The 17,136-nt window shown below is 33.2% G+C and overlaps 5 protein-coding genes across 8 annotated transcripts in view; 4 read left to right on the top strand and 1 right to left on the bottom strand.

The window, feature by feature from the left end:
* The window catches only part of LOC111684417 (antichymotrypsin-2-like), an 81,588-nt gene extending 77,382 nt beyond the window's left edge, over positions 1–4,206 (top strand). Inside the window, exon 4 of one of the 4 annotated variants that reach the window (XM_023446583.2) lies at positions 4,067–4,206. In XM_023446583.2, the coding sequence (XP_023302351.2) occupies positions 4,067–4,188 (122 nt within the window). In that variant the 3' untranslated portion in view covers positions 4,189–4,206. Of the gene's footprint in view, positions 1–435; positions 646–1,549; positions 1,754–1,965; positions 2,147–4,066 lie in introns of those variants that run through there. The other 3 variants (XM_023446582.2, XM_023446578.2, XM_046954790.1) reach the window with 3 other exon arrangements.
* Positions 4,207–7,041: 2,835 nt separating this feature from the next.
* On the bottom strand, positions 7,042–7,990 carry LOC111684405 (cold and drought-regulated protein CORA-like). Its single transcript, XM_023446562.2, has 2 exons — positions 7,477–7,990; positions 7,042–7,400 (listed from the first exon to the last, which is right to left on the bottom strand). Exons 1-2 carry the CDS (start codon positions 7,901–7,903, stop codon positions 7,183–7,185), a joined length of 645 nt encoding a protein of 214 aa, XP_023302330.2. The 5' UTR covers positions 7,904–7,990; the 3' UTR covers positions 7,042–7,182.
* A 2,852-nt stretch (positions 7,991–10,842) lies between these two features.
* LOC111684406 (glycine-rich cell wall structural protein 1.8-like) lies at positions 10,843–11,350 on the top strand. Its single transcript, XM_046954162.1, has one exon. It carries the CDS (start codon positions 10,843–10,845, stop codon positions 11,323–11,325), a length of 483 nt encoding a protein of 160 aa, XP_046810118.1. The 3' UTR covers positions 11,326–11,350.
* Positions 11,336–11,748, top strand: LOC124420648 (annexin B11-like; the record flags this gene model as incomplete). The annotated part of the gene is made up of 1 exon (XM_046954161.1): positions 11,336–11,748. A coding segment is annotated over one exon (249 nt), but the record flags the coding sequence as incomplete, so codon positions are not given.
* A 2,527-nt stretch (positions 11,749–14,275) lies between these two features.
* LOC111684408 (cold and drought-regulated protein CORA-like) lies at positions 14,276–15,458 on the top strand. Its single transcript, XM_023446564.2, has 2 exons — positions 14,276–15,070; positions 15,135–15,458. The coding sequence occupies exons 1-2, from the start codon at positions 14,578–14,580 to the stop codon at positions 15,392–15,394; spliced, it is 753 nt and encodes a 250-aa protein (XP_023302332.2). The 5' UTR covers positions 14,276–14,577; the 3' UTR covers positions 15,395–15,458.
* The last annotated feature ends 1,678 nt before the right edge of the window (positions 15,459–17,136 follow it).

Here is a 17,136-nt window from a genome sequence, read left to right as displayed (position 1 = left end):
AGACTAGACTATAGACTAGACTATAGACTAGACTATAGACTAGACTATAGACTAGACTATAGACTAGACTATAGACTAGACTATAGACTAGACTAGACTATAGACTATGACTAAATTACTACTCCATTATAAATGGGAATTAAATTGTATTATTTAAAGGCACCTTAAGACTGGGATATGTTTTCCAACAAATTTAAATAATTATCATTATAATTTTATGTGCACTCTGTAATAGTTTTATGCGAAATTAATTAAACATGTGTGTGTATCATAATAATCTTTGTTATATTTCTAACTCGGAATGCTTAAAGACTTTAATCAAAATTATCGAATTTTTTATAAATTGTTTTCTTACTCTACTACTATTTATATGTTTTAAATATTTGAGTCTCTTTGTGTGACATAAATCATTTAATTAATTTCATTTTTGTATAGGCATGGCTGTGATGTTATGCTCGATGCCTAGGGAACCCCCTAAACGTTTCACTGCAAATAGATCATTTTACTATGCCCTAGTAAATTCGAAAAAAATTGTATTCTTTAAAGGAAATGTAAAGAAATTTTAAATTGATTTTGTAAAATTTATTTAACAATTTAATTGGTTAATAATTAATTAATAAATAAAATATTGTGCATTTGAAAAAAAGAAAAGCGTTTGCGAAAGTAGTTCTCAAATTTGATTGATGGGTAAATTTTTATGTTTAGAGAGTATAGTCATAAAAGTTGAAAACTTTTTAAAAGACAAAAGATGTCCGTCTTTTAAAAAGTTTAATTATCTTGAATTTCATAATACTATTTATGTATTCGTATTTTAAAGTCAGTAATGAGCGTTAGAGTAATTTTTGCAAGGGGTTCTCATATAGTCGCTATAGTCGTATTATTAAAACCGTTATGTCTGTTTTAGCTGTTTTTCTAAGGGCCAAGTGTATGGGGGTTATGCAAACAAGTGAACCGATATCGCCTAATTACAATATAAAACAAACTTATAGGAATAATCTAAAAAAAAATTTCAACGCTATAGCTCCTTCCATACGGACTCTATCGTGCTTTCAATTAACAGACGGACATGGCTAGATCGAATTAGACTATGACTAGACTATGACTAGACTATGACTAGACTGTGACTAGACTATGTCTAGACTATGACTAGACTATGACTAGACTATGACTAGACTATGACTAGACTATGACTAGACTATGACTAGACTATGACTAGACTATGACTAGACTATGACTAGACTATGACTAGACTATGACTAGACTATGACTAGACTATGACTAGACTATGACTAGACTATGACTAGACTATGACTAGACTATGACTAGACTATGACTAGACTGTGACTAGACTATGACTAGACTATGACTAGATTATGACTAGACTACGCATATATTTCAATATATAAAATGGCTCATATTCACTTATCTCTTATAAATTGTGTAAATGTTATCAATAATATGTTTTGTTACTCTTATGTTACTTTTAAATGTATCAATGTGATTTCATATTTTAGATTCAATTGATTAAACTTTATTTTTAAATATGTAGCCATTGTCATGGAATTGCGCACCATGCACAGCTTTGAGGAACAACCTAAATATTTCACTATAAATAAATCATATTATTATGTCATCATAAATAAGAAAAAACTTGTATTATTTAAAGGAACTGTAAATAAATTTTAAACAATTACTATATCGTCTAAAACTCGACTACATAGGTCACATGATCAATTCCACATTAAATATGTTAAAATTTTATTAAAACTAAACGTAAATATAATCATATTTTTTGTAATTTAATTTCTGCAAAAAAAAAATCAATATAATTTTTTTAATTTTCCAACTCAAAAACACTTTTATATTTCATTAATAAATGCTTTCTAACACACTTATATGTGTATTATTAAAATGTTTGTGTGTTTTTGTTTTATAATTTAATTAATAAATTTAATTTTTGTATAGCCATTGTTGTGGAGAGGTGCTGTTACGAAGCCCCAATACATTTTACTGCGAATAGATCATTTTATTATACTTTAGTAAATAAGTATAAAATTTCATTATTTAAAGGATATGTTAAACAATTTTAAATTATTAACTTAAAATTAAAACAATTTATCAAGAATCATTAAAAATATGCGCTAAAACATAAAATATGCTTTAAAAAATTGAAAATATGTCTTAAATATGCTTTTAACATCAAATTATACAAATTTATGCCTTTATAAGTAAAATATGCGAAAATATGCTGTAATAAATTGAAGGAACAATTCTTAAACTGATCTAAATTTGGGTAGTAATTGTATTATCAACTTAAAAAAATTGGATTTTTTTTAACTTTATTCCGGAATATTTTTACTAATTGTTGATTAAAAAAGAAATTTTCTACAAGAGGACTTATAGGGGACTAGGGGTAAATATAGGCTTATGCTTATCAATATTGTTAAAGGAATTTTCGTCTACTTTAAAGTTATTTATATAGTATTTAATCGTATTATTAGTTTTTATAAATGAATTTCAATTTTCTGATAGGGAGTTTGTAAGGGATGAAAGGTCAAAATGAGGCCCGATCATTGCAAAATCGGTAGTGTAATTTAAAGTTTAATAAAACAAAGTTTTTTCTCTATTTGTTGACATTTAACATAATTATAAGCCCAAAGACCTTATTCGGGGTGGTCGGTTGTATAGGGGCTAGTAAAAATAATGGACAGATTTTAAAAATTGTTTATAGCATTTCAATAGTGTTCTTGAATCAATAGAAGATTATGTGCCGAATTTCATCAAATTACCTGGAAAATTACGACCTGTAACGTGCGCACAAGGTTTTGGTGGACACACAGACGGCCATCGACTCAGAAAGTGATTCTGTATACTTTTAGGTGGATGTAGGACCAATATTTTTGCGCGTTATAAAGGTGGCGTGTCAAAATGTCCAGTGACATAATGTTCATAGTCCTTATGACACACTAAATTGAGTAATAATGTCCATGGACGCACAAGGGTAGACACACAGACGGGCACCGACTCAGAAAGTGATTCTGTATACTTTTAGATGGGTGTAGGACCAATATTTTTGAGCGTTATAAAGGTGGCGTGTCATAATGCCCAGTGACATAATGTTCAAAGTCTTTATGACACACTAAATTGAGTAATAATGTCCATGGACGTTATGACAATTTCAAAAGTGTCACAATGTCTATGAGCAAAGGGACATAAAGTCCATAAATTTCAAAGAGTCCATTTATCAAAAAAGGCTTAATTAAGTGAAGCCGGAGTTTAAAACCCCTGAGACCGGCTGTCGGTCGGCTATCCAGGACACTTTTTAATAGGAGTCCAAAATGTAACATACACCAAATTTAAGAGCAATTCTTTTCGGGATAAGAGTTTCCTGTTTAAACAAATTTTCCTATACAATATAGGTATAAAGCTATGACAAGGCAATTTGATTGACCTTGTCACCAATTAAGCCCCGAATATTTAAGGTAAAAAAAACATTTTATTATATTATTGCAAATAAACTAAATTTTTTAATTGTAATTACTTACCCCACAACATACTTTTCAATGACAACTACATATAGTCTGGATTACATAAAAGCAGTGTTATAAGGTGTTACTTATAATGTATTATATAAATACTTTCGAATTCATTAGTCCTCTTGCGTGTGAAGCTATAGAATCTTCTTACACTTTTTCATGAGATGTACAACGATTACTTTATCTAATTACTTGTAAGTGTTTGTGGTAAGTACTTGCCTCTTAATAACATAACTGGATTAAAATAATAGCTCCTGCTATTGTGTAACCGCTCAAATGGTAATGCAAGTTTTTGCTGGGAACTTAAATTGTAATTTTTACGCAGCATGATAAAATATGGGTAAAAAATTTGTTGCCTGTTTCAACGTAAGTGGGGTTTCAAGAAGAAATAACACATAATTTTTCTCTAATAACTGCTCGACATGGACTTGAATGTGAACATGTAAATTGTCTTTTTTGGGATTTATATTTTATAAGTTAAGCACAATTTTTTTTTTTTTTAAATCTTCAAATTTTCTCCTAATTTCCAGTCTTGCGTATATCTCCCGTTAGTGCCGTTAGAAGAAGACGTTTTACCGTTAATCGTCGTTTTGTTTACGTTATAAAAGATAATAAAAACGTTTCATATTTCTTTGGACGTTATATGAAATAAAGAAATTAATAAACAAATTAGAAGAATAAAAGTTTTATTTAGAAGAAATTGTTCTAAATAAAATAAAGGAATAAGAGTTTTATTAAGAAGACATCTTTCTAAAATAGGTAAGTATGTTATTGGAAATTTTAATGTGTTTTATTAAATACTCGAAAGATGGATTAACATAAAGTTAAATTATTATTAAACTGGTAAGTATTCGGTTATAGAAGACAATATTTTCATCTGATATTAACTTTTTTATTATGACCTACACCACTGCCCCCTGTACTCTTGGTGTACTGTACCTCTACCAATACCTCTAGTCGGTCGGGATTATAAATTGGTGTTTACAGTCTACTGCCTGGCTTAGTCCTTGCATAGACTGAAAAGAGGTCTAACCAGAGAAACACATAATCTGGTACTACGGGTGGTCAGTTGTCCGCAGGACTATGTCCGGTCTAGTCAGTTGGTTGAGGTTCTTTCGGGATCCACGTTGGGGCTGTGGTTAAAACCCAAATTCGCGTGAAGAGTAAGTTGCGATTAAAGACTGATGTAGGGTAAAGTCAATATTTCTTGGAAGTAAAGCAACGGGGCAGCAATAGTCAGAGATAAGATAGGTCAAGTACTTGAGCAAATTGCTTGTACATGAACCGATATATCCATGTACAAAATTTGCAACTAGCTTGTAAGATACACAAAGGGGCAGTGATGAGTTGTTTACTTTTTACTCACCCAGTGGTTGAAAAAGTACCACCGTGGGAAAGGGCAACATGCCAGGTACTCACGTAAAGCACTTCGACACCTACCATAGAAAGGGTCTTATGCGTTTGTGTTTATGGTTTTACTACCCAAAAATGTTGGTCCTACATCATCCTTAAAGTATACCAACCGGCTCAAAATTACTATCTGAGTCGTGCCCGTCCGTCTATCTGTCAGTATGTCCAGTATGTTGAACACAACTATTTGATAACAATTGGCACGAACGCTTCTCTTTACAAAGCCTATTGAAAATAGTTAAAATCGTCTGGCCCCTTTACAACCGTATACTCCGAAAAAGCTTTTTCACCAATAATTATAAGAATCTCGGCAGAACTTAGTTTGATTGATCTTGACTCAAGATACCTGTCATTCCTCAACTATGCCAAGAGATTAGATAGCTCGATTACTTGAGCAAAGTGCTTGTACATGGGCCGAAAGAACCATATATAACAAGTAAGAGTAATATACTCGACTATGCCGATATTATATACACACCATCAAACCGTATAGAGTAAATGGAATGCTCGACTATAGACATTAGGTCGATATTATTATGCGATTTTTGATTGTTAGAAACTTACTTCTGTGTATCGAATTTCATAGCTAGTGATCGTTAAAGTCAATTTATGAAGAGTGCCTTATATGGAGTAGGGTATTTTATACTCCTAATTTGAAGCCAGTAGTGAACGTTAAAGTAATTTTCTAAAAGGGGGCCTCATATTGGATAAATTATGGATCGATCATCGGTAGATCAATTTTTAACCGTAAGAAACTTATATCGAATTTGAGCGCTAAACTCGTATTTTTAAGTCAGTAATGGCCGTTATGGAGTTACTTATGCACCGATCATCTTATAAGAGCCAAATTCTCTATATGTCGAATTTTATCACTTTTCTCGCATTTTTAAAACAGTTATGACTGTTAAAGCTGATTTTCTGGGGGCCTTTTGTATGGGGGTTATACGAAACCGTGAATCGATAATATCAATTTTCAGTACAGGCAGGTATTCATGTAGAGCAATTCGACATCTTATTAAGAATTTACCGACAATTTAATAAAAAGTGATCGGCCATTAGGTTCCAAACATTTCAACATTATTCTTCTTATATATCTCCTTACAATCTTTTTTTCTTAATTTTAAGAAAATCGTTCTAGTTATAAAGAAATTTATAGTAAATATGGCGGATTTCATGTCAAGTTATCTAACCTTTAAAACGGGATGAAATTTGCCACAATATTGTCATATTGAACAATTTTTCAACAATATCTGTCAAGATCTACATTTTTGCAAAAATATCGAACTGTAGCGTGCACACAAGGTTTACATAGACATACACAGACTATATACTTTAAAGTGGAAAGGATCAATATTTTTGGATATTACAAACATTAGCACAAATGCATTGTAACCTTGTCACTATAGTAGTGTAGGGTTTGTTAAGTGATTCTATGTAATTTTTACGATTTCAATGCAGTATTTATACCCTACACCACTTTAGTGGGGAAAGTATATTGGGTATGTGCTGAAGTTTGTATCGCACAATAACATTGGGCCTATACCCACCTTAAAGTATACCGATTGGCATATAATCATTTTCTGAGACGATTTAGTTATGTCTGTCTGTCCGTGTAAACCTTGTAATGAAACTAGAGAACGCAATTTTGAAGATAATTCAATGAAATTTGGTACATGATCTTCAATTGTCGCAGGGACGAAACCTATTGAATGTGGTTAAGATCGGTTCAATTTTTTATCTAGCCCCCATACAGCTGAACCACCGAACCACCTTGTAATTAAGCTACAGTTCGAAATTTTGAAGATAATTCAATGAACATCAATTTAGCACATGATCTTCACAATTGAACCCGCCGAATAGGGCTTTCAAGTTCACAATTATGTTTGATATACTCGAATCTCGACAAAAAGCTGCAAAACCAAGTTCATTTGACCCAAGCTCCTCAAAACATTTGAATTGAATGTTCACAATTTTTTTAACAATAAATGGCTTTAGTATATCTGATGCAAGATGTAATTCAGTTTAATGCTTTATTATGAAAACTAATTCACATTATATTTTTGTAACAGCTGTAGAGTTTTATATACGGCCCGACTATAGGATTTTACTTGTTTCTTATTTGACTTAGTATTTGATTTTGTTCGACTTAATATTTAGTTATTAATTCAATGATTAGGATTTTATGTTAATTTTTATGTCAGTTTTGGTTGGATCATTTTGATATTGGGAATAACATTTAATATTTCTTGCCTTCATGTTTTTTAACAATAACATAACTGTCGGCTTTACCGCCATGGTCACCATGTGATCCATGACCACCATAACCACCATGACCACCATCAGCTCCCTTAGCATCACCTAGTTTATGAACAACAGCAGTAAATCCTTTCTTTTTATCCGAAGAGTATTCGACATGACGAGTTGTGCCATCGGCTTCTTTTAAAGTATAGCTGCCTATATAGAAAAACGAGTGATATTTTATATATATATATTCTCGATAATATATAACACATTTAAAATTTCAACATACCCTTAACTTTGTGACCATCTCTGGTTTCGGATTGACTTTTAATGTCACCAGTTTTAGAGTCTTTAACACCATAATCAAATTCATATTTAGGATGAGCATAATGACCATGACCATCGTCATCATCATGACTGTCATGGCCACCATCAGAACCGTGTCCACCGTAAGCGGCATGACCACCATCATAACCATGTTTAGAACCATGACCACCGCTACCATGCCCTCCAGCAGCATGACCTCCAGCACCATGGCCTCCAGCTCCATGACCACCATGACCTCCACCACCATGACCACCAGAACCATGTGAGGTTACCACACTATAACCGACCTCTTTGCCCGAACCACCATGACCTTCATGATGATGATAATGTCCTGCAGCAGCCAAACCACACAAAAGCACAATTACCGCTATTGAAATCAATGGACGCATGTTGTCTAGATATCGGATGTAATAAGTAATTAAATCAATATATTAAGTTGTTAATGTTTCTTAAGAAACTGTTATTAATTTAAGTTTTTGCTAATCTATTTATATTTAAAATTTAGTAAAATATGTTTCTTTTGTTTTGAATATAATAAAAATTTTAAACATGTTAATCATAGATTTATTTTAAAGGTGTTAAGCTCATTAAAGCTATGAGTCAGTAATTATATAATTGCATATGAAATAGCCAAAAATTTCAAAGTTGTTAAAGACAATAATTCATTTAAAACAAATTTGAGTTTTTCATTATACTCGTAGAGATTGATCAAAAGGTCTGATAGTGCAATTTTGACTAAAATCTATAAACTCAAAGCAGTTTCCAAGATTTCTAGCTACAACTAATTTTCAAGTCATAATTTAAGAAATATTAACTCATTTTACATGCGTGATAATTTTATGAAAACGAACAGCTATTTACCTATCATGTAGGTCTTATTCTACGGTACGGCTCTTTCCAAACACAGCTTGAGTTAGTGACGATACCTCAGGAACAGCTATATGTTGATGGTGGCCCAATTTTACCGCGTTTAAGCCGTCACACTCGTCATCGCTGCTTTGTGTTTCTAACACAGCTTTTGTACATGCTTTCGCTAGTCCATGTACAAGATTTTTGCTCCAGACCTCAAGCTATCTAATCTAAGATGCAAAAGCATCACTTCTGTTGATTCGGTACTACATGACTAGTAGACCAAAGTACCGACTTAATAAATTGTTTGTCAAAACTAATTTCCTAATGTGTTTGTACATGGTTTCGCTAGTCTATGTACAAGATTTTTAGTCCAGACCTTAAGCTATCTAATCTGAGATGCAAAAGCATCACTTCTGTTGATTCGGTACTTAGAGACATAACTGGCAGACCTTAAGCTATTTAATCTGAGTTGCAAAAGCATCACTTCTGTTGATTCGGTACTTAGAGACATAACTGGTAGACCGAAGCCCTGACTTCAGAAATACTTGGTCAAGACTGATTTCCTGTCAAGTACGATTAACGAAAACTCCACAAACATCAAAACGTGAAGGAAAATCACCTATAAAATAAAGATCAAACTTTAATCTGCTTAACATTTATCAGCATTCCAACATCATTATCCATCTCTTCCATTAGATACAACATATATGTGACAGTCAAACAACGTCTTTCATTAAATCTGAAGTTTCTACCATTTCCAAAAACTAGAAACGATAACAAAAACTATTCGTATAAAATGATTACTTCACTTTCAAGGAAGGTCCGATGATGCAGTTTACAGTTCCGGTAAAATAGAGGTATTATTGACACTTCCAACCAAAAATATGGGGATAGGTTTATCTAGCTGGATATTTCAACAAAAATACCAAACAGATTTGGTAAAATGTATTGTTGAATGCTAATGTTGGGGTATTTAGTCGAAGAGACCGAAACCCATATTGTCGTCTTCCTCTTCTACGGATTCTTCCTTTTTGGCTTCTTCCTTCTTTTTGGCAGCAGCTTGAGGGTGAAAATTTTGCTCTTAAATTTCCCTTCGCCCGTGGATCCCCGATTGATCTAGGTAATTTACCCAGGGAGAAGGGAGTCATAGACAGATGACAACTTTTGTACATGGCAGTATGTGCACCATTGAATAATTTCTCTTTTTTGAGTACCTGTATTTGAAACATTTGAAACTGATCCATTCCCCCAGGAGACATGTGATCTTGATGAATGACCCCATATTGGTGTTATTGCAATCTCGGGAAAAAAAGTTTCCACTAGTACATCTACAGAGCCGAGACTATAAACTGGTAACTTAATTTCACTCAACGAAATTTCCTCGATATTATTTGACATAACGTTAAACCAGAAAACCACATAATCTGGTATTACGGGTGGCCAGTTGCCTGCAGGACTAAGTCCTGGTTGAGGTTTCTAAATTTGTGACAAGAGTAAGTTGCGGTTAAAAAACTGAAGTACGATAAAATCTATAATTCAGAATAAGTTCGGTGCTGTTGCCGATGACAACAGATTACCCACAGAGAAGTGGATGTTTGATTAAGCATTGGAAATGAGTTGGTAATAATTGTATATGAGACAGGATATATGTGGGGGAACTCATTCGTCCGTATACCTAGAATGAGTGTGTCGTATGTTGATCTCTTATAAGTGTGTCGGAAGAATGAGAAGTGTGCTGGATTGAATGGTGATGAATGAAAATGGAAACATTTCATTCATCACCATTTGTCCAGGTATGTTTAGAGTAAACTGTGTTCGTACCAGAATTAACACAGTGTGTCAATATGGGTAAGAACATAGTCATGACTTGTTTGATGGATCCGTACTTCTATCTACCGGTTACGTGACTAGGACCATCCCAATCTGCGTCGATGCAAAAGGAAGTTATATTTTTGCATCTCGGAAGTAAAGCAACAGGGGAGCTATAGTCAGAGATAAGACAGGCCAAATACTATTGTATATGAGACAGGACATATGTGGGGGAACTCCGAACCGCAAATTCCCTATACATAAATTGCCACCTCCTTGTAAGAAGCACAATGGGGCGATGGTAAATCGTCACAAAAGCTGCGCCAGTGGCTAGAAAAAACTACCGTGAAATAGACCAAACTTTTGTTAAAACACGTAAGCTTTTGCAGTTTAATGCCAGAAAAAGTCTTTGAACAAGAAATTAGTGCAAACAATATATTGGTATTAATTAATGACGTATTGTAGCGGCTGACAATTGTTTAAGTTCAAATATACATTATAATGTAATTAACCATTTTAGTCTCAAGGTTTTGGAAAAGGTGTCGAAAATAAATCGCATTATTTTAGTATAAATAAGTTAGAAAAATTTCAAAGTATTAACAGTTCCTATAGCAAGTTTAATAACATTTAACTAAACTTAGATTTAAAGTTATTCCTTAAAAAGAAAATGCGTTTTCTAAGTATTACTGGTATTATTCTGGTGGGCGCTTGTGGCTTAGTTGCCGGCTTTTATAGTCATCATGGTGTTGCTGGTCATGGTGGTTACGGTGGTCATAGCAAAGAAGTTGGCTACTCGGTAGTTACAGATCATGGTCATGGTGGTGGCCACGGTGCTGGTGGACATCATGGTGGTTATGGCTGGGGTCATGGTTCGGGTTATTATGGCGGACATGGTGGTGGTCATTCTCAGGCTATTGTACACTATGGTGGTCATGGTGATGGTCACTATGGTGGTCATTACGGTGGACTCTATGGTGGTCATGGTGATGACAGCCACAGTTACTACGCTTATCCCAAATATGACTTCAGTTATGGCGTTAAGGATACAAAAACTGGAGACATTAAAAGTCATTCAGAATCACGAGATGGTGGTCATGTCAAGGGTAAGTTATTGGCATGCATTTTTTTTTTAAATTTTACAAATCTTTAAATGAATTAAATTTACAGGCAGCTATAGTCTTAAGGAAGCTGATGGTACCACCCGTGTTGTAGAATATTCTGCCGATAAACACAAAGGTTTCAATGCTGTTGTCCATACATTGGGTCATGCTTCTGGTGGTCATGATGCTGGTCACTATTATGGTCATGGTAATCATTATGGTCATGGTTACGGTCATGGATACGGACATGGTTATGGTCAAGCCTCAAGCTATATTTTTGTTAAGAAACAAGAAGGAAAGAAATATTAATGAAAACTAAAAGGAAATTGAAATGTTGATTGAAAGTGTTTTTATGCGAGTACAATAACGATTAATAAATGCAAATAAAATGAAAGGGAATGTTGTTTTTTTCTAACATAAAATAAAACAAGTAAGAAATTATAGTCGGACGAGGCCGACCGTATGATACCCTGCACCAGTCGGGATACTAAAAGTGTGGATTATTTTGAAAATAATATTTAATTTGTTTTTTAACTTTATTTCGGAATAATTTTACTTATTTTTTAATAAAAAAGAGATTTTCTACAAGAGGGCTCATGGAGGAGTAAGGATAAATATGGTCCTATCTTTATCAATGTTGGTAGAGGAATTTAGGTCTACTTCAAAGTTATTTATGTAGAATTTAATCGTGACATTAGTGTTTATAAGTGAATTTTCACCTTCAAGTAATTTTCTGAAGGGGAGTTTGTATGGGGCCCGATCATTACAAAAATCGGTAGTGTTATTTAATGTTCTATAAAATTAAGTTTTGCTGATTTTTGTTGACATAATAAAGTATTTAACGTAATTATTGGCCCAAAGATCCTATTCACGCGGAACAGTTCTATGGGGGCTAGGCGAAATAATAGACCGATTTCAATAATTTTCAATAGCATTCGTCCTTGGACCAAAAGAAGAGTATGTGCATAATTTCATCAAGTTATTTTAAAAATTTCGTGCGCACAAGGTTTACATGGACACGCAGACAGACGAACATAGCTAACTCGACTCAGAAACTGATTCTGAGCCGATTGGTATACTTTTGGATCTTATAAATATCAGCAGAAACACATAAGTAATAACCTCCCCACTATAGTGTTGTAAGGCATAAATATTTTCACAAAAGTACCCAGCAAAAATAAACCAAAGTACTTCTAAAATAGTAACATTTATCACTACTTCAAAAGTAGCAATTAGTGAATTTTTTTAGCTTATGTGGAAGTGATGTTAAATGACTTCGGAAGAGCCGAAGTCAAATTAGTTGTATTCTATAATAATGCAATTTAATTTCAGAAAAACTTCCAAAAGAATAGCATAAAAATTGCTTCTTAAGAATGTCTTTAGAAGTAGTGAATTTGAAATTAAATAAAAAGTACATCCCTCCTATGACAAGCCTCTGTTAAAATTATCACTTCTTTAGGTCTTTTTCAATACTTCCATGGTGTAAATTCTACTTCTTTTTCACTTCATTGGAAGTTATTTTTTTGCTGGATATATAAAAGAAAAATTTACCGTATATTGTTAAATAATGCTTTTTAGATCGGATAAAGGAGTTCACTTTCTATCAAACATGTATTTTTACAAAATCAATCACATGATCACCTATAGTATGTGCACACGGTTTATATGGATACCCAGACAGATGGACATAGCTAAATCGACTTTGAATGTGATTCAGACCCACTCCCTATACTGTAGTGGTGTAGGCTATAAAGATTACACCCTTTAAAAAGCAATCTTTAGGGGAACTAAATCTCAATGTCGATCTTAAATTATAGTAATTTAACATATTTTAGATTATCCAATATGTTCTTAATAAGTCATAAATGATTTCGAAAACCCGAGCACGTATATAAAGAGTCTTTCAGAGAATTATTGTCTAATCAATCAATTGCTTAAATATGATCGAATGGATCAAATGGTCAGACTATAATTTCTAAATTGTTATACCATATACAACTATAGTATGCTGATATTTATAAATTCCAAAAATACTGGTTACTAATCAGCTCAGAAACATTTTCTGAGTCGATGTATCAATGTCCGTCTCTCCGTCCTTTTGTCTGTCGGTCCACATGGACATGGCTACCACACACTAAAGGTCTCAATTGCAAGATAATTTAAAGAAATTTGGCTCATAGTCTTTTTTCGACATAAGGATTAAGCATATTGAAATGAAGAAAATCGGTTCATTATTAAGTCTAGCTTCATATAACCCTAGTTTTTCCTTTCAGAAATTACATGAAGATCTACATTTACTTATAAAAGTACTTGGGTTAAAAGAAGAGCATGTTTAAAATTTTCACGAATTATCTTGCAAATTGCAACCTGTAGCTAGCGCACAAGGTGCGTAATTCTGGGCCGATTTATACCTTAGCTAGCTTAATAATAATTTCATCAAATTATCTTGAAAAATGCGACCTGTAGTATTCGCACAAGATTCACATAGACGTCTTAATCGTTTCAGAAAGTGATTCTGAGCCGATTACACATGGACACACAAACGCAAAGTTGATTCAGATTTATACCTTAACTTCCTTATTAATAATTTTATCAAATTATTTTGAAAGATTCCATTAGGCGACTTAATCGTTTCAGAAAGTGATTTTAAGCCGATTTATGGACTTGCTTAATATCCTCAAAAAATGGCAGATGAGAATGTTGTGTTTATGCAGAAGTGTGTTATATGATATGATATGATTGTATCACCATACTAATGGTTTTAAGTCAATTCTGGATGTTTAAGTCAATATGTGACGGCTAGGGTAATATAAAGTCCGATGAAAAGATAGTGGTATATTTGGCGTATTTATGAGCTTTCCCTTGTATAAGAGCTAGATGAAACACTAGATCATTTTCAAACACTTTTAATATTTATTTTTTAAATTTCATCAAAATATATTAAAAATTTTGATTTCCATAAACAGCCAGACGAACGGGCAAGCCTTAATCGTTTAGAAAGTGATTGTGTGCCTTAAACATCTGCAACAAATGCAACTATATGTGTATTGCTAGTAAATAATAATATTATATTTAATGAGGTGCTAAAGCGGCTAACTAACAGCTTTTAATATTAACTAAACATATTAACTATTTTTCAAATAATTAACTCAAGGTTTTCGAAATTGTGCAGATTTGTCTAATAAAGCTAAATGAAATGTACTAAGTATAAATAAACCTTTGAATTCTTCAAATATTAACAGTTCTTGCAGCAAGTTCGATAACATCATATATAATTTGAACAGATCTTATAGCCACAAAAAATGCATTTCCTTAATCTTACTGTTATTTTATTGATCGGTGCTTGTGGCTTAGTTGCGGGTCATTACAGTTATCATGGCGATGCTGGTTACGGTGGTCATAGCAAGGAAGTTGGCTACGCGGTAGTTACTGAACATGGTCATGGTGGTGGCCACGGTGGTGGTCATGATGGTGGTCATGGTGGTGGTCATGATGGTGGTCATGATGATGGCCACATTGATGGCAGTCATTATGCTGCTGCTTATTACGGCGGTTACAGTGATGGTCATTCTCACTCTATAAGCCACTATGGTGGTCATTATAATGGTCACTACGGTGGTCATGATAATGGTCACTATGGTAGTCACGGTGATGATGGTCACTATGGTAGTCACGGTGATGATGGTCACGATTATCATGCTTATCCTAAATATGACTTTAGTTATGGCGTTAAGGATACAAAAACTGGAGACATTAAAAGTCATTCAGAATCACGAGATGGTGATCATGTCAAGGGTAAGTTATTGGCATGCAATTTTTTTTAAAATTTTACAAATCTTTAAATGAATTTAATTTACAGGCAGCTATAGTCTTAAGGAAGCTGATGGTACCACCCGTGTTGTAGAATATTCTGCCGATAAACACAAAGGTTTCAATGCTGTTGTCCATACTTTGGGTCATGCTTCTGGTGGTCATGATGCTGGTCATTATTATGGTCATGGTGATCATGGATATGGTCATGGTGATCATGGTTACGGTCATGGATACGGACATGGATATGGTTATGGTTATGCTACGAGTTATATTATTGTCAAGAAACAGGAAGGAAAGAAACATTAGTTAAACTTTGATTTGAATTTATATATGAATAGTTTGTTATTTTAAATTGTTATGATAAATAAATGACAAAAAAAGATTTCTAGTGTATTCCAAATTAGAAATTTTTTTAAATATTTGCCGTCTAATACTTTTATATGAAAGAAGTGTGTAGTAAACCATTGTTAACTATAATAACCGTTTTTGCTTAAGGCAAATTTAGTTATTTTTCTTTTGCGATAAGAAATCTGAGAAAAAAATAAACGTACAATTTTTTGTAACTCCCTAATAATGATCTAATTAAGAAAATATAATATTTAGTCATTGTCATAGCTTTCCAAATAAAATTGGTTTCTGAATTGTATAGTTGCTGAGGATTTATAGGTAGACAAAGATATCTCAACACATTAACAAAATATAACAGATCTTTAACCTTCATACTGAAGCCAATGGTTATGACACTGCGATAACACACAATAGTATAGTAATAAACAAGTAAGAAATTATAGTCGGGGAAGGCCGATTGAGTTTCCATAATAAAGCATCTAAGTTGAGTTGCACTTTGCCTCAGATATACTTCAGCCATTTATTGTTCAATAAATTTGTAGACATTTAGGTCAAATGTTGAAGTGGGCTTTTGTATAGGGGAAAACAAGGTTTACATGGATAACAAGGAAAACAAGGTTTACATGGATAGAGGGACATAGCTAAATCGACTCGAAAAAAGGATTCTGAGCCGATTGGCAAGTATACCAATAAGGTGTGTATAAGACCAATATTATTGTGCGTTACAAACATCAGCACAAACCCAATATATTAGATGGTGTAGGGTATAAAATTAAACTTAAAAGCTATATTCGGCGGGTTAGTTGTATGAGGGCTAAGCGAAAAAATGGACCGAAGTACACCATTTTCAATAATCTTCGTCTCCGGTACCTTAAACGACCTATAGTTTGAATAAAAAGTTTACAAATCTTATGCGGGGTTTCTTCGTTCCTGGGAAAATAGAAGATCATGTTCCAAGATCATGTAGATAGATAGATAGATAGATAGATAGATAGATAGATAGATAGATAGATAGATAGATAGATAGATAGATAGATAGAGAGATAGATAGATAGATAGATAGATAGATAGATAGATAGATAGATAGATAGATAGATAGATAGATAGATAGATAGATAGATAGATAGATAGATAGATAGATAGATAGATAGATGGATAGATAAATAGACAGAAATAAATACAGACATATAGATATACATACACAATGACGGATCGAGTCGTTTAGTGTGCTTTAAGGAGGGTGTGGGACCAATATGTTTCAGTGTTACAAACATCACCACAAACTCATTAAAAAGTTTAATATAGTATATGTGTAGTACCACTAATAAGCAGTTCGCAAAATATTCAATACATCCAAAAAGGACAGTGATTTCCATTCACGTTTAATCCCCTGATTGGCTCTCTTTCATCACGGATTTACTATTTGTAAACGAGGGTTAAGACAATCGTTACTTTGGAGTCCTCTTTATAAGCGAGACAGTGTGTACAGTAGAAAAACAAACTTAAGCCTTTAGCTTTCTCTTCGTAATTTATGGGGTGACGATTGACTTCCTTGTACTACAAACACATGTTAAAATATATAGTTAAATAGGTATTTCGGGATTGACTGGCCGAACTGCTGGGTATATATCTGTACATAAATAGCATTAATATCCTCTATACTTTCGAAGTTCAAAAATATGTTAAAAATGTTGATATCA

Source organism: Lucilia cuprina, chromosome 6 (genome assembly GCF_022045245.1).
Source record: "Lucilia cuprina isolate Lc7/37 chromosome 6, ASM2204524v1, whole genome shotgun sequence".
NCBI classification, from domain to species: Eukaryota; Metazoa; Arthropoda; class Insecta; order Diptera; family Calliphoridae; genus Lucilia; species Lucilia cuprina.
The sequence above is the reverse complement of the archived record's forward strand: the minus strand, read 5'-3'. Positions and strand labels throughout refer to the sequence as shown.

What these genes read in the sequence shown, in the direction of transcription:
- LOC111684405 (XM_023446562.2), bottom strand. Translation starts at nt 7,903, where the DNA reads ATGCGTCCATTGATTTCAATAGCGGTAATTGTGCTTTTGTGTGGTTTG. An exon ending in AGATGGTCACAAAGTTAAGG is followed by an intron (nt 7,401 to 7,476) that starts GTATGTTGAAAT and finishes TTTTCTATATAG; the next exon opens with GCAGCTATACTTTAAAAGAA.
- LOC111684406 (XM_046954162.1), top strand. Translation starts at nt 10,843, where the DNA reads ATGCGTTTTCTAAGTATTACTGGTATTATTCTGGTGGGCGCTTGTGGC.
- LOC111684408 (XM_023446564.2), top strand. Translation starts at nt 14,578, where the DNA reads ATGCATTTCCTTAATCTTACTGTTATTTTATTGATCGGTGCTTGTGGC. An exon ending in AGATGGTGATCATGTCAAGG is followed by an intron (nt 15,071 to 15,134) that starts GTAAGTTATTGG and finishes TTTAATTTACAG; the next exon opens with GCAGCTATAGTCTTAAGGAA.